The sequence below is a fragment of the Ranitomeya imitator genome, chromosome 3, assembly GCF_032444005.1.
Source record: "Ranitomeya imitator isolate aRanImi1 chromosome 3, aRanImi1.pri, whole genome shotgun sequence".
In the NCBI taxonomy this organism is placed as follows: Eukaryota; Metazoa; Chordata; class Amphibia; order Anura; family Dendrobatidae; genus Ranitomeya; species Ranitomeya imitator.
The window spans coordinates 231,164,657-231,190,138 of record NC_091284.1 but is presented as its reverse complement, the minus strand read 5'-3'; the positions used below and the strand labels follow the sequence as shown (position 1 = coordinate 231,190,138).

General features: G+C 41.2%; 1 protein-coding gene across 1 annotated transcript in view; it reads right to left on the bottom strand.

Annotated features, from left to right (window-relative positions):
• The window catches only part of IKBKE (inhibitor of nuclear factor kappa B kinase subunit epsilon), an 84,482-nt gene that overhangs the window by 14,992 nt on the left and 44,008 nt on the right, over positions 1-25,482 (bottom strand). The window contains exons 7-17 of the mRNA XM_069756262.1: positions 19,137-19,247; positions 18,016-18,195; positions 17,692-17,888; positions 17,419-17,483; positions 16,000-16,091; positions 12,015-12,116; positions 9,057-9,129; positions 5,692-5,801; positions 4,384-4,460; positions 1,988-2,027; positions 1,796-1,897 (exon numbers count right to left, since the gene is read on the bottom strand). Of these exons, the coding sequence (XP_069612363.1) occupies positions 1,796-1,897; positions 1,988-2,027; positions 4,384-4,460; positions 5,692-5,801; positions 9,057-9,129; positions 12,015-12,116; positions 16,000-16,091; positions 17,419-17,483; positions 17,692-17,888; positions 18,016-18,195; positions 19,137-19,247 (1,149 nt within the window). The remainder of the gene's footprint in view (positions 1-1,795; positions 1,898-1,987; positions 2,028-4,383; positions 4,461-5,691; positions 5,802-9,056; positions 9,130-12,014; positions 12,117-15,999; positions 16,092-17,418; positions 17,484-17,691; positions 17,889-18,015; positions 18,196-19,136; positions 19,248-25,482) is intronic.

The following is a 25,482-nucleotide window of genomic DNA, read 5'->3' as shown; positions in this document are numbered from 1 at the left end:
GTTCAGTAAATAAGGATTCTATGCTACATTTAGGTGCTGACACAGCACACAGTGAACTCTAGGAAGGACTTGTGTTTCCCTCCCTGTTCTGCTGGAAGAGGGGTCACTCTGTAGGACAATATAAGGTGGAGCAGTGATTCCGTTACAACAGACTTTGTCTACAGCACTTTCTCTGATGTCTATATATATTTGGTTAATTTTATAATATTCTCCATATAAATCGAGGACAGACGTTTCCTCCAGTTTCTTGAGTTTATACGGGGACGGCAGTGGAATGTTTGGTTGGGAAATAGGATCAGAAATATATATATCTATTCTTAAGATTGTCAACCACTGCTAGACCGCAGGCGAGCCCGTGCTTTGCACTCACTTAATTAAACCCGTTTACTCTCAAGGTGTAATAAGGTAACATCAGCCGGTTCAGACGGGCATGGCAACAGGTAAATTCCCATAGAGTAAATAGCAGAAACCGTTCTCTTGGGTGCCGAGCTGTCCGGCACAGTGGATATAGCTTTCTGGCAAAATGTTTGTTTGGTGTGTTTCCTTTGTGCATATATCAAAACCGAGTAGGAATATCTTTGTTCCTAAGGCTAGGTTCACATTACGTTATGTGAACCCATTTAACGGACTACGTTACACCGCGGCATAACGCGGTGTAACGTAGTCCGTTAACGCCGCCATTGCCCAATGCACTAGCGGGATTGGCAAACGCGATCCCTTTTGGGACATTGCGTTAGCGCAGTCCGTAGCGCTATGCGCTAAACGGACTGCCCTAACGCAATGTGAACCTAGTCTAAGTAAAATAGTTACTGACAGTGGACTAAAGGGTTACTAACAGTGAACTATGTGGAAATTTGTTCTTTTCTGTGACTCCGCTGCATCTTGAACAACACCCTCGATTTACAGATGTTTGCAGACATAATTACATTGTCGTAATCTGTGTCCCTTCAGATAATATATTAATTCAGAGACACTTTTCATGGAGACATTTTGATGGAATGTCAAGGAAATCTGTCAGCAGGTTTTTGGTACACCATTTGAGAGCAGCATGATATAAGGGGCAAGAGACTCTGATTCCAGCAATGTGTCAATTACTGAGCTGTATGATAAAATCAGCTTTATCTGCTGCTGATTGTCCAGTTCCCCAAATACTAAGCTCTGTATAACCCCGTGAATACCAGTGATTAGATGCTTCCTGCCTATGCACAGGGTACATATAAAGCTGCCAATCAATGGTGGGGGCGGGGTTATACAAAGCTCATAAATATGGAGAACTAAATTACAGCAGATTTACTGGTCCTCTAGTGATAATCTCCTGTAATACAATTGAGATATTAACAAAACTACAGCAAGCAACCTAGTAAGTGACACATCAGGGTCTCGGTGTCTACATTATGCTGCTCTCAGATTAGGTGGCAAAAACCTAGAGCCTAATCACTAGGGAATCACTAAACCTTACGTTCCTCTAGACCAAATTAAATACTTAGTTGTACATGAGAAAAGTGAAGAATACGATGAAGACTAAACAGTGAACAGATCATACTAGATGCCAACAGAAAAAAATTGTTGGCATAAATTTGCATTTTGCTAACAAACTGTCATAAAAAAATTAATCTCTCTGTACATGATACGAACCAAAGTCACAAACATTACCCAGAAAAAAACATCATAATGATGAAAGAAAACACACATTACCTACCAAATTGGAAATTGTAACACTTAACTGTGAAAAGACTGATTTACTCAATTGCTTTAGAGTAAGACATTGGTTATTGGCATCACTACACAACTGTACCTCATCCTGCCGCTGTGTCCTGACAGAGCCACTCGATATTTCTCCACGACATCATCTTGAAATATTTTCAAGACTTTCTTGGCTAAATCTGCTAAATTTATTCTGGTAATAGATTTAGAATGAAGAATAAGTAAGATATTACACGAGAAAGGGGCCATTTTACTTTAGAAAAAGCTTCATTCAGTGACTCACTTGTCCAGCTTGTGTATCTGCTCTTCATTGTACGACAGCCCTGAAACGAAAAAAGAAAACCATCTACGTTCTGTATTAAAGGGGACAAGTCACCTCCAAAAATGCAGATGCCCTGCAGATATAGTGGCAATGTACGCGTACATAGTGTTTATATTCTTTGTAGCCGGTTTAATGGATCAGTGGCTAAAAGGAGAGAATTAAGTTATATTCTCCCACTTGTCAGGGCAGTGCATGTTTGCGCCACTGGCTTGAACTGCGTTCGCTCCGATTTTGCTCTATGTGGAGCACTGTGAGGGCAGAGACAGACTGCCGCATAACTCTTGCGATGATGATATATGTATGACAGCATATATTTCTCTGCAGCTGTCGAGCTCAGGTCAGGAGAGACAGCCAGTCCAAGCATTGCAATGTGATCCTCACATACGGCCGTCTGTCTGCGACCTACCATTAAAGCTAGCTAGATCAAGAGCTTGCAATGCGCTCCTGCAATCTGGTGCAGCACTTACAAGCTCTATTGAAAAGATGTTGTAAGCACTGTGCATGTTCGATCACCGCTGCCAGAATACAGGAGTGGCCGATAACCTAGGCAATAAGGCACAAAAAAATAAAACTATAATTATCAGGGGAGTAGGGAAAAAGTATCATAAACTGTAAAATGGAATGTTGTTTGTTTTTACAAGCACTAGCCAATTATGCCCATTGGTGAAGATGAGCACAAGCTTGTATTGTTACCAACACCACTAATTTCTACCGTCTTCGTGACCCTCAAATTAAATTTCTATACCCTTGGACCTGTGAGGAGCGGGGTGTTGCTGCATAGGTTCTCGCCAGCCATTAAAATAAGGCATGAAGCCATCATGACCAGGGTCCCCAGTCTTCCATTGTCCCCAAAACTTCTGTGTCATAAGAATTAAAGGAGCAGCGTAACACGCATGCGGTACTCTTACCATATGACCAATATATGTGGACTTTCTGTATTTGATTCCAAAATATATGAATGTTTTTTAATATGTATTAATAATGCTGCTCTGACATAATAATTAGTATTTTTAGGGCAGATAATATCCCATATTATGGTAGTATCTTTACCCATACCTTTCCTTCAGTCTCCTCACCCATCCCGCAGATAAACTTGACAGACATTGACAGGTGTTTTTTTCAACAGTTCTAACTATATAGCTATGTCACTATGTACTGTGGATAATAAGAGCCCGGAGAAGGAGATTTCCTGAGTGAGATAAAAGGAATCCAGGAACACTCGGTTTCTCAGCAAAATTGGTTTGCTGAGTTATTGTCATACTTTTATCTCCGAGCCTAGATTTTTCTGAAGTGGCACACAGATTGGTATTGGGACCTATCAATCCCTCCCCTCCAGATTTTTGGTAAACTCAGGTTAAACTAGGCCCATTAATGATCTAATGGTAAATAGAGTCTACAGCTAAGACATGCAGGGTCAGAGACTATGAAGTGACGTGGATTTGTTGAGGAAGTCTGACCCATGCACTATGATAGTACTTGACTTATGCATGGGTGAGGAAACCTGAATAATTACTTAGAGCTTTGATGGGCAGTTCATTTTTTCTACTGTAACGGCAGATATGAACCTGATCCTCTATATGGAGTGAAAGTCCTTTGTTGCCAAATATGTTACCAAAAAAATGATTCCAAAGCCTGCCAAACACATTCGATGGCTGTTGGGCGCCAATCATCTGGCCAGGAGCCATCTCATCCATCTCTCCCATATATAAGAGTGATCGTACAACATCTCTGGAAGTAGCTTTTCTTCAGGAGAATAAAATAATTGGCAAACAGAAATTGGACATGCCAAATCCTTAACTCCCCCGGCAATCAATCGTCCGAGACCCCCATATACATTAGGCTGTCGGTTAAACCCATCAATAGCAGCGGGTTCAGCCAACATTGGTCTAGTGTGTATGGGGGGCTTAATAGCTAATTGACCTTCTAGTTTTCACAGACATGTATACAACCAATGTGAATTAGGCCTAAATCAAATCTGAATCATACATTCTCCTACATTGTGGTCATCCACTACTTTATCATTGATGACCTATCTTTAGGATAGGTCATTAATGTCTGATCGGTCGGAGTCTGACACCGGCATCCCTGCCGATCAGCTGTTCATGGTGACTGAATACGCTTAACAGTTGTGCCAATACAGGAATTTCTAAGAAGTTTGAGTAATGCTTTAAATGACCACAGATAGGACATTTTTGGCAATATTGGGGACCAGGAATGTATAATTTTCTGCTGTTTTATTACATGCAGGACATTTCCAGTGCTGATAAAAATCTGAAAATCCTGGATTTTCCTTAAAATAGAATGAACAACATACATAATCCTGTATAATTTAGAAATCTATGCATATATTAACTCACTTGGATGATGTTTTTGCTTCTTAAAATGCTTGAAGATCAGCTGCATTTTTTGGAGACAGTGCTTCATACGATCAGTGCTGGATGCAAAAATAAAACAGCTATTTATTCTCCGTCCTTTTCTGCATCGCTTATACCCACTTACGTGTACTGTCCATAGTGACAGACCCACAAAAAATAATGCAAATCATGCTGCAGACTTCCATGCAGACTGGCTACGTCTTTATGAAAAAAAGATACTCACTTCCACTGGTAAATCTTCTTTTCTTAACAGGGTTTCCATGCTGAACGCAGCACATCCCAACTCCCGTTTCAGCACTTCGGACAAGAACAGCCTCTGATTGGCTGTAACTGTCATATGGTACAACAAGTCACCAGTGGAGGCCGGGTGGCGCCGAGACTGACATGGAGACCCTGTTAAGACCAGAAGACCGAACAGCAGAGCTGATTGTATTCTTCTTTTTCTAAACTTTGTTGCAAAAAAAAACCAAAATCCACAATATTGCATTTAAACCACCGAAATCATGTCTATGGGAAAAATCTTCCTTTAAAAAAACTAAGCAAATGCACAGGCAAAATTGACTTGCAAGGAAATCGGCGAAACAGGTCAATTTACGGCATAAAAATAAAAGCAACCAAAAATATCCACTTTGCTGATACTGTGTGGATTTTCCATTAAAAAATGTAAAAAATGTAAAATCCATAAATTATCCATTTGTGAACTCAACAAAATTACTTGAGATCAAGGGAACCTGTCCCTTGCTTTGTTACCCACTAAACCACCAGAATGTGGTTATGCAGCTGGGGTTTAGTGCTCCAAACAGTCCTATGTCAAAAGAAAAGAATTTCAGCATTAGAGTAAAACAAAACTTGATGATGCTGCCATGTGGTCCTCCTTATTTATGAGCACTGTATAACTCCACGCCCATCGCGGATAGGCAACTTTCTGCCTATGCAAAGTGTACACAGAAAGCTGCCAATCAGTGATGTGGGCGGAGTTATACAGAGCTCAGCGATCAGAGAACAGATAGATCTGCAACAGATAAAACAGGGATTTTTTCAAAACTACAGAAAGTACCGCAGAAAGTGATACGTCGCAGGAATCAGGTTCTCTGCCTCTGCTTCATGCTGATCTCAGATGGGGTAACAAAAACCTGGCGATAGATTCCCTTTAAGGTATGTAATAAATAAAACTGTTTTGAAACAATGCTGAAAGATACTTAATACTTGCATATGAATCTCACAGAGCTGTTTTTTTCTTTGAAATCGATACAACACATAGATCTGTGATTGTGGTTTCCTGTTTGTTACCTGGTATCCATACGAATGTGATCTTGGTAGTTTGTAACCTCTAAAAGCAAGAAGCCCAGTTTGCTTTCTTTATGTGGGCTGTGAGAACAACTGGACAGAGTGTCCCTTATCTGCAGGTAACAGAGAGATCGGTATATTTTTACAAATCTGTCTGACAATATGATTATGATTAAATAATGGTACATAAAACATCCGAAAAATCAATTTATCAAAATTCACAAGAAAGTCCTTTGGTCTACTCGTACCTTGAAATGTCCCAGAATTTGTAGTGCAAGACTCACTCTACAACATCTGCAGTAAAGATATAACACTACTGAGATTAGAGTCTCGAAGCCCAAGATAGAAATGACCGTGAGGCATCAGCCCTCCATCAGATGTCAAAGAAGAGCAGAAAGCCAAATTACTTTTACTGCATTGATGGAAGGTTTTGTGATCTTTACCACAATATTACATAGGATTGAATGAAAACTAATCCAACCTCCAACTTTGTTGGGAAAGTGTCTCTCCCTTAAGAGACCAGCTGTGTAATGAGTCTCACTGCCAATGCTTCATGGGAAAATAGTATGCAAATTAGCTCTCATACATAAAAAAAAAGAAAACTAGCTAACTAGTGGCACCCACTGTGTCCTCTAAACTGTGCCTTCTAGAAAGTAGAGTTACAGAACACCAAGCTATCTGAAAAAAGTATTGAACACATCTAAACATTTTCAAAGTTAATATGGTGCTATTGACACAAATTCTCACCAGATGTCAGTAACAACCCATCCAACAGATAGCGGTTCCTGCCTTTTGACGTATGGGTATGTCATGGCGATCGTAGGTGGCAGAGGAACTGGCGGCACCTCAGCTGTTGCTGCCAGGAGCAGTGCCCACACCACCTCTGGCTGTTTAGCCCCCTAAATCAATATCAATTGCAGCATTTGGGAGGCTAGGAGAGGGAGGGGGCTCATTCTCTCCAGTCTGATAGGCACCCCCGCAACATCATGGCGTGGGCCAGATCGTTGCCATTCTAACCCGAGGTCATCATGACGACCTCCGGGTCAAGCTACGATAAACCTGTTAGACCATGCTGAGAGCATGGTCTAAGAGGCTTCTGTCAGTGTAATACTGACAGGTATAATAAAAATTATATTATATCCATTGAATACGTACATTTATGTATAAAGAGAAAAAAAAGTACACGTATTTGGTAACGCCACGTCCAGAACTGCCCAGCCTATAAAACTGTCACACTAGTTAACCTCTTCAGTAAAAAATAAATTAAGAATTGTGCCAAAAAACTATGCTTTTTATCATACCACCAAACAAAAAGTGGAATAAAACGTGATCAAAATGCCAAATGGAAATAAAAATGGAATTGCTCAAAACGACATCTTGTCCCTCAATAAATAAGCCACCATAGAGCTCCAGCAGAGAAATAAGAAAAAGCTATAGCTCTCAGAATATAGCGATGCAAAAATAATATTTTTTCTGTAAAAGTGACAAAACATAAAAAAGATAGAAATGTGGTATCACTGTAATCCTACTGACACGAAGAATAAAGCTGCCTTATCAATTTTACCATATGACGAACAGCATAACATTTTTTTTAAAAACCCTGAACTGCTGTTTTTTTCATTCTGACCCCAAAAATCAGAATCAAAAGCGATAAAAAAAAGTTGTGCCTGAAAATAGTACCAATAGCAGCATCAACCCGTCTCACAAAAAACAAGCTCTCGCATGAATCTGTCAGTAGAAATATAGGACAATTATAGCTTTCAAAATATGGCGATGTAAAAGCTAGTTTTTGCAAAAAATAGCATTTCTAGTGTGTTACAGCAGCCAAACATAAAAACCTAATATAAATCTGATATTGATGAAATCACTCTGATCCAAAGAATATTAGGCGACTGCCTAATCACTTATACCACATGAGGAACGGCATAAAAATAAATAAAACCAATTCTTCTCCTGCTGTTGGTTTGTTCATTTTGACTCTCAAAGATCGCTGCTCAGCTAACATTTATCCTGCACTCTACGCTGACCGCTTACACTGGGGTTTCATCTGTGTACATCTCTGAAATACGTGATTCAGACTGAACCCCTGCAAAGCATTCCCTATAATGAGGCAGATGGAGACATGTGGATGCCTTCTGGCCTATGAAGCGGCATTGTCCCTCTTTTTTAACATGTATAAAAGCACGGTCGGCCACAGTTCTGTGTACCTCTGAAAAGAAGGACACCACTGAACAGAGGCCAGGCAGAGTCCAGAGTAACTCTGCTGCCTTATTATAGTGAATTGATCCCTTCAGAGTTTCATCTGAATCCATCATTCGAAGATTTAGGTGAAAACCCGGACGTAAGTGCTCAGCGTAGAGGGCAGGATAAATGTGATCCCAAGTGATATGTAAAATGTTCCCAATAAAAGCTTCAACTCAATCCAAAAAAATGCAAATCCCCACTCAGGATAGTCATCTGTTAACAGAAATATAAGGGGCTTCCAAATTACTAGTAGCACAAAGGCTCTGGAAAAGTGCTAAAGCCCCTCACCCCCAAAAGAAATTCAACAAATTCTGCACTCCCAAATCCAAATGCCCCCTCCCTTCTGAGCCCCAGTGTGCTTAAACCACATTTAGAGTCCACATATTTTGCATTTCTGTAGCATTGACAGCCCGCCTAATTTACAGGTGCATGTCTCCAAAACACGAGCTGGACATATCGTACCGGTAACTAAAATGTACTGGGCACTACCATAGCAGATTTGCAACTTTCACTCAGCACCATCCACTGCTGCTTGTTTCTGGAAAACATCCATGGAGTCAAAATTGCGCCCCTACACCTGTAGATAAATTCCCAGAGGGGTGTAATTTGGCCGGAAGGGTGATTGTATTTGGCCTGCGACACCATATGGAGGACTATGCGGGACCATTATTCTGAATGGAGGACTATGTGGGTATCATTATACTGTATGAAAGACTGTGTGAGGCCCATTATACTGTGTGGAGGGCCGTATGGGTATAACAGTTGGGGCATCATACTGTGTTGGGGTCACCATACTTTGTCAGGGGAGTTGAAGAGGGGTACCATAGGGTCATCATGCCATTCATGTGGAGTGTACTGTGGAGGAAGTCACTGTGGGGATATCTTGCTGTATTTAGGGGGCACTTTGTTGGCATCATACTTTATGGGAGCAATAAAAGGGCAATCTAGAAGCTTTAATAGCAGGAAAATGACTTTTTAGGGGCGGGAAAGTTGTGAGATATGCTCTTATGTGACCCCACAGAACATTATGGGTGTGGTGCCAAATTAGTATATTGTATATTGTGTAGTTAAATTCAAAGTATAAATTAAAAGATTAGGAAAATATTCTAGAACTGTAAACTTACTAACTGCAGCTTTTTCCGACAGTCTTCTTGATCAAGTTTGTCAGTGGCAGATTCCTTATAGGCAGCATTGTGTCTGTAAAACAAAAATGAGAATTAGATTAATTTATTTCAATCAATTCACTATAAAAATGTGACAAATATGTGTTTAATATGTGCACTCAGTATGCTAATTAATATGGTTTTTACCAAGCGGGCAATGCTCACAGAATTCTCTGGGGGTGTCTTTAGGCTGTGCTGCATTATTACCCTGTGACATGGAGCCCAGAGAACCACCTCTTACCTGATGGGCCTGGCATCTGTAACGGTGACATAGCGGAATCAGCTGTGGAGGATATCCACTAATAAAACATAACTTTTAATATTAAATGCTAAAAACTGCACATCCAACAGGACACAAACGAAAAAAACATACAAAGTGCTCAGGTGAACCAGTGCTCAATAAAAAAGAATGGTTGGATCTCACCCAAGCTGCCGGACACTGTATACTTCCGTACGACACAGTAGAGATCCAATTAGATGAGGAGGGGCAGGGCTGAAGTAGTATGTCTACCCTGTAACCCCTCTGTAACTCCTGTCCTGACAAGGACAGGCCCCAAATGGACCTTGCTCTAAGGGACCAGCCCACCCAATATGTGTAAAGGCAGAGTCCCAAAACCTCTTGAAACGTAGAATCTTCCTCCCTACGCGTTTCAACTCCGGTCATGGAGAATCATCAGGGGAGTCATATGGAAAAAAGTGCCAACGGGCACAGAGATGTAAGTCCGTCTAAATTGTGGGGCCTGCAGTGGCTAGGTAACCCACGCTGGAGATGACCGTCTGTGTCCACAGTCTCTGGTAGAGTTTTTTTTTTTTTTTTTTTTTTCGTTTGTGTCCTGTTGGATGTGCAGTTTTTAGCATTTAATATTAAAAGTTATGTTTTATTAGTGGATATCCTCCACAGCTGATTCTGTCTTGAGCCAGAGGGTATATATATGGTGTGTTTTTTGCACACTATTGCTTTTTCTACGGTGACATAGCGCCCAGCCGGCTAAATAAAAAAAGACCTGCGGATGGCATCAAATAATAGGTGGTTCTCAGGGCTCATCTGTCCAGTAGTCACAGTCTATTGATCTGGCTGCCCAACTGGGTCTTACAAATCAATTCACACCAACTCTGTGTATACACTCCCTGACAGAAGTTATGTCGCTTATCCATGTTATGTAAATAAAAACTTATAACCTGATGTTAAATGTATCCATTGGTTGTATAAATTATTCTTTTGAAAGCTGAAGCCCTCCGAAATCAGGTTTAGGTTAAGAAAATAAATTGGCATCAATGCAGAAATATTGATCAGTTAATGGACACAGAATGGTCAGATTTTGGCAAGACAAAAGTTTTGTCGCCTGGTCATATAATGCACCCAATCCTAGTTTACATCCTCACCTGTGCTCAGTAAATGATCGGTTAATTAGTGTGTGTATATAAAAAGAAACCCAGCACCCCAGACCTTCACTTGAACTGCAACTTGCGCTCTGACAACTTGCCAAAAATCCACCCTGCGACCAAAGCCAGGAGTATCAAGAGGCTGAAGACCAGATCCACTGCAGAGGTGGCTGGCACCTTTAATGTGTCTCAGCGTCAAGTACAAAGAATTAAAAAAAATTTGAAGAGGCTGGAGATGTGTTTGACAAGCCCAGGTCCGGCAGACCCCGCAAGATAACTGCTCAGGAGGAACGTTTGTTGTTTAGAAAATCCAAAGCAAGCCCCTCTTCCACTGCAGCAGAGCTCCAACTGGCCTGGTCACCTCAAGTCCCTGTGTCAACTAGAACAGTTTGTAGGATTCTATCTCGAAATGGCCTCCATGGAAGAATCAGTGCCCTGAAGCCAGCACTAAACAAAAGGCAAATAAAAACCTGTGTGGCATTTGCAAAGTCCCACAGCCTGCTAAACAGATGGATGCTGGAAAAGTGGCAGAAGGTGGATTTCTCTGATGCATCTTTAGTAGAATTACACCACAGCCACCACAAATACTGCAGGAGACCTACTGGAGCCCGTATGGATCCAAAATACACCCAGAAAACAGTTAAATTTGGTGATGGAAAGATCATGGTCTGGGGTTACATTCAGTATGGGGGTGTGCAAAACATTTGCAAGGTGGAAGGCAATATCAATAACCTAAAATATGAAGAAGTATTAGCTACCTCTTATATTCCAGATCATAAAAGGGGTCAAATTCTGCAGCAGGATGGTGATCCATCTCATACATCCATCTCTACAACAAAGTTCCTCCAGGCAAAAAAGATCAAGGTGCTCAAGTACTGGCCAGCCCAGTCACCAGACATGAACATCATTGAGCATGTTTGGGGTAGGATGAAAGAGGAAGCTTGGAAGACAAAACAAAATAATCTAGATGAACTCTGGGCAGCATGTAAGACTGCATTCTTTGCCATTCCTGATGACTTCATTAATAAATTGAATGAATCATTGTTGAACCGCATGGATGCAGTCCTTCAAGCTCATGGAAGTCCCACAAAATATTAAATATGACTCTAATAGCACCACAACTTCATTCTCCAATGTTATGCAACATATTTGTATTTTAAGTTAATTATTTATTTGAATATCACATTACTTTCTGTGGGCGACAAAACTTTTGTCTTGCCAAAATCTGACCATTCTGTGTTCATTAACTGAGCAATATTTCTGCATTGATGCCAATTTATTTTCTTAACCAAAACCACATTTCGGAGGGTTTCAGCTTTCAAAAGAATAATTTATATAGCCAATGGATGAATTTAATGTCAGGTTATAAGCTTTTATTTACATAACATGGATAAGCGACAACTTCTGTCAGGGAGTGTAAGATATACTTCAATGTGTATATCCCAAAAATCTGAAGTGTCAATGGTACTGGCCTGTTGTATACTGCTGCCAGTTCTGACAGTTTAGAAGGTAACCCACACAGCATTGCATCCTTACAGTCTTGTACTTCTGCTTTCAATGCTGCACATGCAGTTATAGTATGTCATCACTGCTGATTTCTTCTCAATGACCCTGTGGCATTCTGCTTTCAGATTTTCACTGTAAAGAGACAGATAATGCCAGATAATTTGGGCACATTCATGAACTACTGATAAGACTAAACTCAGCATTCAACAGGAAATTGACAAAAAAAACAATTTGTTTAAAATATGTATCTGAGATGACTTAGGCTGGAGTCACACATTAGGGATGCTGGGCGGTAATGTGTCACGTAGCTGGGAACTAACCATAAAAATGATTTGACACAGTTTTGCAGCATGTACAGGTAAATCATATAAAAATCCTGTGTTTCTTATGAAACCCCTGAGGATGCAAGATCATTATACGTGAAATGCGTGTTGTGGATTTATGCATCTGTGATGACCCGGCTTTGTGCATTACTACGTGGTGGCAAAAAAATTCTTTACAAGTTCAACAAAGCCACAAAATCATACAATTAAAGTGTTTATTGTGGATATTTGGTGACAATCAGTATTTTGTAATTTCACCCCTACATTACCCTTACGCTACTGGCAACTAAGCCAGTTTTGCTATTAGACAGTTTTTGATTTTCTCTCCCATTATGTGCCCTTTTAAGAAGTGAAATCATGATGTGGATTTTATACGTAAAGTTTTTTTGCTGTCACTTTACTATGGGTAAAGGCATATTTTTTCCATATACACTTGAATGGGTTCATGTTTAAAATGTAGGTCCTTTAGCCACTGTATCCCTTATTTGTAAACCTTATGCTTTTTATGTATCTATTCTATTTCACTATATGCACCGCTAGGATGAAGTGTGCTGAAATGTTTCCTCTTGTATGTTTTTCTGACTACTCCAATAATATTTTACAAATATAATCCTATTAAAAATTATACTTTATTAGCTAAAAACTTCATTTGTTTTTTTTTATATTTCTTCTATACTTGTAGTGGACCTGCAGTATGTTGCAGTAAACCACTCACGGCATTGCCATGTCATTCTCATATACAGGTGCTTCTCACAAAATTAGAATATCATCAAAAAGTTAATTTATTTCTGTTCTTCAATTTCAAAAAGTGAAACTCATATATTATATAGAGTCATTAAAAACACAGTGATATATTTCATGTGTTTATCTCTGTTAATGATGATGATTATGGCTTATAGCCAATAAAAACCAAAAAGTCATTATCTCAGTGAACTAGAATAATTCACAAAAACACCTGCAAAGGCTTCCTAAGTGTTTAAAAAGGTCCCTTAGTCTGTTTCAGTAGGCTCCACAATCATGAGGAAGACTTCTAGCTTGACAGATGTCCAGAAGGCAGTCATTGACACACTCCACAAGGAGGATAAGCCACAAAAGGTAATTGCTAAAGAAGCTGGCTGTTCACAGAGTGCTGTTTTCAAGCATATCAATGGAAAGTTGAGTGGTAGAAAAAGGTGCACAAGCAACCGGGATAACCGCAGCCTTGAAAGCATTGTTAAGAAAAGGCCATTCAAAAATTTGGAGGAGATTCACAAGGAGTGGACTGCTGCTGGAGACATTACTTCAAGAGCCACCACACAGATGTATACAGGACATAGGCTACAAGAGTTACATTCCTTGTGTCAAGCCACTCATGACCAATAGACAACACCAGAAGTGTCTTACCTGGGCAAAGCAGAAAAATAATTGGACTGTTGCTCTGTGGTCCAAGGTGTTGTTTTCAGATGAAAGTAAATTTAGCATTTCATTTGGAAATCAAGGTCCTAGAGTCTGGAGGAAGAGTGGGGAGGTACACAATCCAAGCTGCTTAAGGTCTAGTGTGAAGTTTCCACAATCAGTGATGGTTTGGGGAGCCATGTCATCTGCTCGTGTAGGTTCACTGTGTTTTATCAAGACCAAAGTCAGCGCAGCAGTCTACCAGGAAATTTTAGAGCACTTCATGCTTCCCTCTGCCGACAAGCCTTTTGGAGACGGAAAGTTCATTCTCCAGCAGGACCTGTCCACACTGCCAAAAAAAAATGTACCAATACCTGGTTTAAAAACAACAGTATCACTGTGCTTGATTGGCCAGCAAACTCGCCTCACCTTAACCCCATAGAGAATCTATGGGGTATTGTCAAGAGGAAGATGCGAGACACCAGACCCAACAATGTAGATGAGGTGAAGGCTGCTATCAAAGCAACCTGGGCTTCCATAACACCTCAGGAGTGCCACAGGCTGATCGCCTCCATGCCACGCCGCATTGATGCAGTACTTGATGCAAAAGGAGCCCTGAACAAGTATTAAGTGCATTTAGTGAACATACATGATAGTAGGCCAACATTTTGGATTTTAAATGATATAAAGTATTCTAATTTACTGAGATAATGACTTTTGAGTTTTCATTGGCTGTAAACCTTAATCATCAACATTAACACAAATAAAAGTTTGAAATAGATCACTCTGTGCGTAATGCCTCTATATAATATATGAGTTTCACTTTTCGTATTGAATAACTGAAATAAATGAACTTTTTGATGATATTCTAACTTTGTGGGAAGCACCTGTACTTGCCACAATACTACCCAGTGATTTCAATGTTTAAAACCCAGCGTAATTTCTAAGCAAATGCCTTAAAGAAATGAAATACTCATTTAGGGCTCATTCAGATGTCATTTTTTCATGTACGAGTTCTATCCATGTATTTCTCAGATTTAAACTCATTCCTTTGATAGTCTGTGGGGTTATTCACATTTCTGATTATTTCCTTGGAACGAGAGGTCCACACAGAAGCAAAATTTCTTCAGGGAAAAGATACAGATTAGATGTTAAAAAAAAAAATTGACAGTGAGGGTGATCAATGAGTGGAACAGGCTGCCACGAGAGGTGGTGAGTTCTCCTTCAATGGAAGTCTTCACACAGAGACTGGATAGGCATCTGTCTGAGATGGTTTAGTGAATCCTGCCCTGCATTGAGGAGGTTGGCCTTGATTACCCTGAAGGTCCCTTCCAACTCTAACATTCTATGTTTCTATGAAAACTTGCTGACGCAAGTCTATTGATCCGTGAAAAATATGGACAGCACTTGGATGCTATCCATGTGCTTTTTGTTTGTCAAGGACTAGTTGATATGAGAAGATTGAGAAACCCTCATCTGTTGGGTTTTTTTTAATATGAAAAAAGCTGATGAAATTCTGACAAAACTGATGAAAAAACAGACACACTGACCAAACTGATCAGAAACACTGATGAAACTCGGACCGCTTTTATGTACGAGAAAAACACTGACGTGTGAAAGAGCCTTCACAGTTAGAGAAGCCTTTAATATTTAATTTAATGAGATGACTGAATATACATATTAGAGGTTTGTTGATTGAGTGATGCTTCGGCCAACAGCCATCTCTGCCGATTCTCCCATACATGTGTATGAGAGAGGCGAGCAAAGCGATCAGCAGTCCAAAATCGGACTTCTCTCCTGACCATCAGTCGGCCCGTGCCCCCATGCACATTAGAACCCGTCAATATCGGTGGATTCAGCCGACATTAGTCTGATGTGTATGTACATGTGAAAGTAAGCAGCTTTGTAATATATATTATTAGAAAAATCTGCTTCTTCCGTCTCCTGGTCTGATTATTCACTCTCAAAATCTAAGTTCAATGAAGACAAAGTTTTTCATTGCCAAGATAGAATTTTATCAGTAGCAACTGCGGTCTCCAATGTAGCGGGGAGGCGGGAGGAATTAGAGGCACAGGTCCAAACACCAAAAATTAGACAAAAAACAGGCGCACGTGCAATTACGGTAATCCCCTCAATCTAATTTGGTCTAAAATTCAGTTTCAGAGCTCCAAATTCCTTGTTTCTCCTCTCAGCCATACAGTAAATATAAGACCAGTGCAGCACTAGCTGGCGATCATTTTCATTCTTACATTTATTTTGTTCGATTTTTTTTTTTCTCTTGCATAATAACTAATAGTAATATAATGCGAGTCACTTACATGAGCCAATACGTTCCTCGGAATATAGATTCTTGACATGTCAACAGCGACTGCGTCACTCGCAACGTCTGGTAGACGGCACTGACCGCATTCTGCAATTACACCAACATTTGGGTCGGAGTTGTTTAGGTTGTAGAGAATCCGCCGACAAGTTTTAGTTTTAAATCACATCTAAAACGTCACACGTTGCAATAGCTGAAATATATCTCATCACAACAACAATATAGGACTGAACAGGAGATATGAAAGGAGCCATGCCAAGTGTGGGCATTATTCCATCACTATAATAAGGCTTATTATAGGATATAGGTGCAATTCTAGACCTTTCAACATGTATAGGACAACAGACCAAAGAACAATAAAGGGTCCGCCGCTTCTTCAGAAGGCTTAGTGCTCGTTTCCCCTCTCCTCACACTTTTCATTGCTTGTAGGAGAGTATTACATTCTGACTATTCCTTTCCCACTAATTAGCTAATATCAGCAATATTACAGTAACATTAGATATTTTTCGCAATGAGTGCCCCCTAGTGGTTGCTGGAAAGATAGCATAATAATATGCCATTTTGAGTAAGGGGAACTGAGGATTTGGAGCGCTGTATAAAAAAAAAGTGAACCCTGGCCCATATAATGAATTTAGGAAATATTCTGATTAAACAATATTAAAGGGAATCTCTCACCTCATATTTACACTTGATGGTCCAGCTAGGATCTGACTCGCATCCCAGACTGCTGCAGCAGGTTCAGCGGGGCTCAGTCAAGCGAAGGCTCTGCTGACATCTTGTGAAAGCCTGGAGCCCCCGCACATCCATTGCTCCAGAGGCGGCACATGCGCAGATTGAGATCTCGACACCGAGGTCTCCTCTCCTGAGATCTCAGAACGACATCGCGTTGCTGAGATCTCAATCTGCACATGCATCGCCTCTGGCGGCCATTTCCATGGAGCCACCGCATTGCAGTAATGGAAGCTTGGGTGCTCCGGGCTTTGACAAAATGTCGGCATTGCCCCCGCACCACCAAATGCTGCCGTATGGGAGTCAGATCATCGGCCTGCAGCTTCGGGCCGCCAAACACCCCCTCTTCCCAGTCCAGGCCAGCAGAATCGCCCAACTTCTGCTGCAGCCACACTCCTGGTAAGTACATTCCGACTATAAGACGCACCCACATTTTCCCCAAAAACTTTTGGGGAAAAAAGTGCATCTTATAGTCTGAAAAATAAGTGGGAAAGCTTGCAAAATCGGCAGTGTATCAGATAATTATTTTCCACACTGTATAGGCATTGACTTTTTCCATCTTTTGTTAGCATCACTATGTATTAATGCCACTGTTACGAACTTTTCACCATGTGGTAAGATTTCTTTGTGAATTCACGTTATTATATTATAATAACCTTTGCAAAAATATGAGATAATTATTACTTACTTTTGCATCAGAACAATCAATGGCGACGTCAATGGATGGCAAAAACCTGGGAAAATCAAATGCAGCTGGAAAGAAGAAACAAGTAAAGTTCATCACTTGGCTGATACGACAAATCCTCATTTTTTCCAGCACCTGATTGGAAGGGAGGGGACCCCATAAACATTAGACCATCGGCAGATTTAATCTGCTGACATTAATGTGTTGTTCTTGGCAATGTTATACAAGGGTAAAGGCAACAACAATTCAGTGGTTATAGAATTCTCCTCAACTTACGATCTTTGTAGGTCACTCCCACTGGACCTTCACTCTCGCAACCAGTTAAAATGAATGGATATTGTTCTGTTGTCTTAGAAAGGTGCTGAACTTGTAAGGCTGGACTGATGGGATACAGGTGGCCTTCATAGAAATAGGTCTGCATTTCAGGTGAAATTCCAGTTTGCTTGGACACATTTTCCATAAATATAGTCAATCTGTTGCAACAAAAAATACAAAGAGTAGACATTAAAAAACAACAAAGGTAAGTAAAAATATATATAGGGGGATGTATACAGTAGTACAGAATATCTTTTCATATATGGCTGGTTTGGCTTAGCTTACGAGTTATAATGATGTATGTAAATCTTGTGCATTTTGGCGTGTGGCAGGGAGAAGACATGGATGACCATCATCTCTAGAATGTTATTGGTCTCAGCAAAGAACTGATCAAAGCCCCAGCATTTCTCCTGATCAGCTTCCAGAATATTTGGAAGGATGGCTTTTAACTGTGTCTTCAATCCTCTGTAAACCAAAAGGAGAACAATAAAAGGCTATGTTGACCATTAGTGGTTGTAGAATAAAAGTATTGCAGGTTTATAATGCAGAAATGGATGACAGGAAGTTGAGCATTAGGGATGGAGCAAACTGTGTTCAAAATGATAAAGAAACTTAGTTAGATCATAAAAGATTTTTTGAGAGGTTAAGAAAATCTGGATATGGTTGGGCTTACAGATTATAAAGGTTCCATATATATCAATGATAGAGGATGGTGAATCCTGTTGAGTAGAGTTGGTGTAACTTGATTCACACATCCCAGGCAATTGGTTGTAATAGTTGTCTGTGAACTCTGAACATGAGTGGGAGAATCACCTTTCACATGATGGCATCCGGCTCTTCTTTTGATTAGCCAACCTGGTGGGACATTAAATATGAATCATGTCTTAGCGGTAAGCTTACACCAGGCTGGCTAATCAAAAGAAGAGCCACGGATGCCATCAGGTAATAGGCGGTTCTCCCGCTCCAGTCCAGCGACCACAGACCACTGTCATAATCGGATAGAATGGGATGAGCGGATCATTTCGCACCAATTCTACTATTGAGGGAAATTTTAAGGTGAGGATACTGTGGTGATGAGGTGATGAACAGAAGTATTCCACAGTATGAGACGCATTCCACTGTATGCCTTAAAAAGTCAGACCTGGTGAAGCATTCTGTCAGGGGTATGTGTCGGAAGGTTCTCAAGACAAACTCCAACATAGAGTTCTGAAAAAAGCCAAAATGAGTGTCTATTCTCAGTTTTCACCAAGTGATAAGGGTTTCGGCAGCATAATGTTTAATGAGCAGCTGATGGCTTGAATAATTGAGTTATCCAGTTAAGACAACCCCTATAATAATTTTTTTTTCCATTAGTATTCCTGTATTATAGACATTCTGTGAATCAAACATTTAATATGAGCTCTTACTCAGAAAGACGACAAGTAACTGGCAATTCAAAAATCCAATCAATGTGTCCCTTCTCCTTCCGTTGCACTCCTGCAATGGCACCTGGTGGCTTTTCTGCTGTAATTTTGTGCCTGAATGTCAATAAGAGACATGCATCAGTAATGCTATATTCACATTTCCTTTTTTTATTGCGTGGCATTACAATATTTTAATATATTTGGGTTCTAAAAAAATAAATAACAAAATATTCAACTATGGTAGCCAGTCTTACATACATAACATATGAATGATAGATGAATAAACTTGGCACTCAGAATGCGAGGAACAAGGCTTCTAATTTTATTGATGCATCCAGACACATGAACAATGCTAAACGTTTTCGGTCCACACCGGACCTTCGTCAGAGCGTATTTTTTTGGCAATGACTGGAACTCGAAGCAAACAGGAGGCACAAAGGAGCGTCCAAGAGAAGAAACGCTGCGGCGGGTGCACTGAAGGCTGGAGGAGCGGGACCCACAACACACGAGAAAAGCGCCAAGGCTAGGAGCAGAGCCTAGAGGGAGAAGCAGCGCTACGGGTCCGGAGCAGGAGAGAGCACTATGCCCGGCAGCAGAGAGCGACGCTCCTGCTCCGGACCCGTAGCGCTGCTTCTCCCTCTAGGCTCTGCTCCTAGCCTTGGCGCTTTTCTCGTGTGTTGTGGGTCCCGCTCCTCCAGCCTTCAGTGCACCCGCCGCAGCGTTTCTTCTCTTGGACGCTCCTTTGTGCCTCCTGTTTGCTTCTAGTTCCAGTCATTGCCAAAAAAATACGCTCTGACGAAGGTCCGGTGTGGACCGAAAACGTTTAGCATTGTTCATGTGTCTGGATGCATCAATAAAATTAGAAGCCTTGTTCCTCGCATTCTGAGTGCCAAGTTTATTCATCTATATTCTACGGGGTGGACACCCTACTTGAGCACCACCATTCCTCATACCTATTGAGTGCCGTGTTTTCTACCATACATAACATATGAGATATATCTTCAGTAGGACAATGGTCACCTTATGAAACCACACTCATATGGTGAGAGGGAGGAAAAACTAATAACGGCAGCAATGACTATATAGAGCACCACTTAAATACTTTGTTATATGGTCATCCATAATGACAACTCTATTAAAAAAAAGATGAAAGTAATCTGTAGAGGACAAGTAATAAACCACTTAAACAATAAAACACTTAATAGTCCCATTATAAGAAATAAGCAGCTGAAGGGCACTATTATGCTGATTCACTGAAAGCTTGTAATGTAATGACTATAATAGCCATTTATTGTAGATATAACGAATTTAATACATCAGTCATCCAGGGATCAAAGCACCATTTTATGTCTGTGGGAACAGAACAGTTTCACTGCGCCAACAGAGGTTCAGTCCTTCTCATTGACCCAGAACCCCATACCAAACCACAGTCTAATCCTGGAATCAGCTAGACTAAAGTTAGAAATATTGGTGACTTTCAAAAAGATTAAAGAAATAGAAATAAACAAAGGCAAAGTTTGAACAGCTTAGAGATGCCCTTAATCTGGTAGACTGGGACAATATCCTCAGAAATGAGAATACAGATAATAAATGGGAAATGTTTAAGAACATCCTAAATAGGCAGTGTAAGCGGTTTATACCTTGTGGGAATAAAAGGACTAGAAATAGGAAAAACCCAATGTGGCTAAACAAAGAAGTAAGACAGGCAATTAACAGTAAAAAGAAAGCATTTGCACTACTAAAGCAGGATGGCACCATTGAAGCTCTAAAAAACTATAGGGAGAAAAATACTTTATCTAAAAAACTAATTAACCCCTTACCGGCATCGGACGTACTATACCGTCCGATGCCGGCTCCCCTGCTTTGATGCAGGGCTCCGCGGTGAGCCCGCACCAAAGCCGGGACATGTCAGCTGTTTTGAACAGCTGACATGTGCCCGTAATAGGCGCGGGCAGAATCGCGATCTGCCCGCACCTATTAACTAGTTAAATGCCGCTGTCAAACGCAGACAGCGGCATTTAACTACCGCTTCCGGCCGGGCGGCCGGAAATGACGTCATCGCCGACCCCCGTCACATGTCCGGGGGTCGGCGATGCGTCTCCATTGTAGCCATAGAGGTCCTTGAGACCTCTATGGTTACTGATTGCCCGTCGCTGTGAGCGCCACCCTGTGGTCGGCGCTCACAGCACACGTGCAATTCTGCTACATAGCAGCGATCAGCAGATCGCTGCTATGTAGCAGAGCCGATCGGCTTGTGCCTGCTTCTAGCCTCTCATGGAGGCTATTGAAGCATGGCAAAAGTTAAAAAAAAAAGTTTAAAAAAATGTGAAAAAAATAAAAAAAACATAAAAGTTTAAATCACCCCCCTTTCGCCCCAATCAAAATAAATCAATAAAAAAAATATCAAATCTACGCATATTTGGTATCGCCGCGCTCAGAATTGCCCGATCTATCAAATAAAAAAAAGTATTAACCTGATCGCTAAACAGCGTAGCGGGAAAAAAACTCGAAACGCCAGAATTACGTTTTTTTGGTCGCCGCGACATTGCATTAAAATGCAATAACGGGCGATCAAAAGAACGTATCTGCACCGAAATGCTATCATTAAAAACGTCATCTCGGCACGCAAAAAATAAGCCCTCAACCGACCCCAGATCACGAAAAATGGAGACGCTACGAGTATCGGAAAATGGCGCAATTTTTTTTTTTTTTTTTTTTTAGCAAAGTTTGGAATTTTTTTTCACCACTTAGATAAAAAATAACCTAGTCATGTTTGGTGTCTATGAACTCGTAATGACCTGGAGAATCATAATGGCAGGTCATTTTTAGCATTTAGTGAACCTAGCAAAAAAGCCAAACAAAAAACCAATGTGGGATTGCACTTTTTTTGCAATTTCACCGCACTTGGAATTTTTTTCCCGTTTTCTAGTACACGACATGTTAAAACCAATGATGTCGTTCAAAAGTACAACTCGTCCCGCAAAAAATAAGCCCTCACATGGCCAAATTGACGGAAAAATAAAAAAGTTATGGCTCTGGGAAGGAGGGGAGCGAAAAACGAACACGGAAAAACGAAAAATCCCCTGGTCATGAAGGGGTTAAAGCTGCCAAAAAGGAAACAGAGAAGCACATTGCTAAGGAGAGTAAAACTAATCCCAAACTGTTCTTCAACTATATCAATAGTAAAAGAATAAAAACTGAAAATGTAGGCCCCTTAAAAAACAGTGAGGAAAGAATGGTTGTAGATGACGAGGAAAAAGCTAACATATTAAACACCTTCTTCTCCACGGTATTCACGGTGGAAAATGAAATGCTAGGTGAAATCTCAAGAAACAATGAAAACCCTATATTAAGGGTCACCAATCTAACCCAAGAAGAGGTGCGAAACCGGCTAAATAAGATTAAAATAGATAAATCTCCGGGTCCGGATGGCATACACCCACGAGTACTAAGAGAACTAAGTAATGTAATAGATAAACCATTATTTCTTATTTTTAGTGACTCTATAGCGACAGGGTCTGTTCCGCAGGACTGGCGCATAGCAAATGTGGTGCCAATATTCAAAAAGGGCTCTAAAAGTGAACCTGGAAATTATAGGCCAGTAAGTCTAACCTCTATTGTTGGTAAAATATTTGAAGGGTTTCTGAGGGATGTTATTCTGGATTATCTCAATGAGAATAACTGTTTAACTCCATATCAGCATGGGTTTATGAGAAATCGCTCCTGTCAAATCAATCTAATCAGTTTCTATGAAGAGGTAAGCTATAGGCTGGACCACGGTGAGTCATTGGACGTGGTATATCTCGATTTTTCCAAAGCGTTTGATACCGTGCCGCACAAGAGGTTGGTACACAAAATGAGAATGCTTGGTCTGGGGGAAAATGTGTGTAAATGGGTTAGTAACTGGCTTAGTGATAGAAAGCAGAGGGTGGTTATAAATGGTATAGTCTCTAACTGGGTCGCTGTGACCAGTGGGGTACCGCAGGGGTCAGTATTGGGACCTGTTCTCTTCAACATATTCATTAATGATCTGGTAGAAGGTTTACACAGTAAAATATCGATATTTGCAGATGATACAAAACTATGTAAAGCAGTTAATACAAGAGAAGATAGTATTCTGCTACAGATGGATCTGGATAAGTTGGAAACTTGGGCTGAAAGGTGGCAGATGAGGTTTAACAATGATAAATGTAAGGTTATACACATGGGAAGAGGGAATCAATATCACCATTACACACTGAACGGGAAACCACTGGGTAAATCTGACAGGGAGAAGGACTTGGGGATCCTAGTTAATGATAAACTTACCTGGAGCAGCCAGTGCCAGGCAGCAGCTGCCAAGGCAAACAGGATCATGGGGTGCATTAAAAGAGGTCTGGATACACATGATGAGAGCATTATACTGCCTCTGTACAAATCCCTAGTTAGACCGCACATGGAGTACTGTGTCCAGTTTTGGGCACCGGTGCTCAGGAAGGATATAATGGAACTAGAGAGAGTACAAAGGAGGGCAACAAAATTAATAAAGGGGATGGGAGAACTACAATACCCAGATAGATTAGCGAAATTAGGATTATTTAGTCTAGAAAAAAGACGACTGAGGGGCGATCTAATAACCATGTATAAGTATATAAGGGGACAATACAAATATCTCGCTGAGGATCTGTTTATACCAAGGAAGGTGACGGGCACAAGGGGGCATTCTTTGCGTCTGGAGGAGAGAAGGTTTTTCCACCAACATAGAAGAGGATTCTTTACTGTTAGGGCAGTGAGAATCTGGAATTGCTTGCCTGAGGAGGTGGTGATGGCGAACTCAGTCGAGGGGTTCAAGAGAGGCCTGGATGTCTTCCTGGAGCAGAACAATATTGTATCATACAATTATTAGGTTCTGTAGAAGGACGTAGATCTGGGTATTTATTATAATGGAATATAGGCTGAACTGGATGGACAAATGTCTTTTTTCGGCCTTACTAACTATGTTACTATGTTACTATGTAAATATTTTTGTACTACCAGCTTACTATTGGGAGCTGCCAGAGGTCAATAGGTCTGCCTTATGCCCTACTAATACTCCCAGCTTAATACTGGGAGCTGCCAGAGGTCAATAGGTCTGTCCAACACCCTACTAATACTCCCAGCTTACTATTGGGAGCTGCCAGAGGTCCATAGGTCTGCACAACACCCTATTAATACTCCCAGCTTACTACTGGGAGCTGCCAGAGGTCAATAGGTCTGCCTAACACCCTATTAATACTCCCAGCTTACTATTGGGAGCTGCCAGAGGTCCATAGGTCTGCACAACACCCTATTAATACTCCCAGCTTACTACTGGGAGCTGCCAGAGGTCAATAGGTCTGCACAACACCCTATTAATACTCCCAGCTTACTACTGGGAGCTGCCAGAGGTCAATAGGTCTGCACCACACCCTACTAATACTCCCAGCTTACTACTGGGAGCTGCCAGAGGTCAATAGGTCTGCCCAACACCCTATTAATACTCCCAGCTTACTACTGGGAGCTGCCATAGGTCAATAGGTCTGCCCAACACCCTATTAATACTCCCAGCTTTCTACTGGGAGCTGCCAGAGTTGAATAGGTCTGTACCACACCCTACTAATACTTTCAGCTTACTACTGGGAGCTGCCAGAGGTCAATAGGTCTGCCCAACACCCTACTAATACTCCCAGCTTTCTACTGGGAGCTGCCAGAGGTGAATAGGTCTGCACCACACCCTACTAATACTCTCAGCTTACTACTGGGAGCTGCCAGAGGTGAATAGGTCTGCACCACACCCTACTAATACTCTCAGCTTACTACTGGGAACTGCCAGAGGTCAATAGGTCTTCCCAACACCCTACTAATACTCCCAGCTTTCTACTGGGAGCTGCCAGAGGTGAATAGGTCTGCACCACACCCTACTAATCCTCTCAGCTTACTACTGGGAGCTGCCAGAGGTGAATAGGTCTGCACCACACCCTACTAATACTCTCAGCTTACTACTGGGAGCTGCCAGAGGTCAATAGGTCTGCCCAACACCCTACTAATACTCCCAGCTTACTACAGGGAGCTTCCAGAGGCCACTAGCCTGCCCAACACCCTACTAATACTCCCAGCTTGCTACTGGGAACTGCCAGATATAGTTCTAGATTCCTGCTTTACATCTTTAGATTTCATCTGTTGCGCAAGTGGGTTTTCCTATTAAAGACCTTGGCCCTTTCTGTTACTAGTCTTCAGTCTTTTGATTTTGTATCTTTACAGCCCTCCTTGTTCTGATCCGGCTACCTGACTGCCCATGCAAGCCTTCACCATCACCAACAGCTAACTCCATGGCCCAAACTCAGGGGCCCCT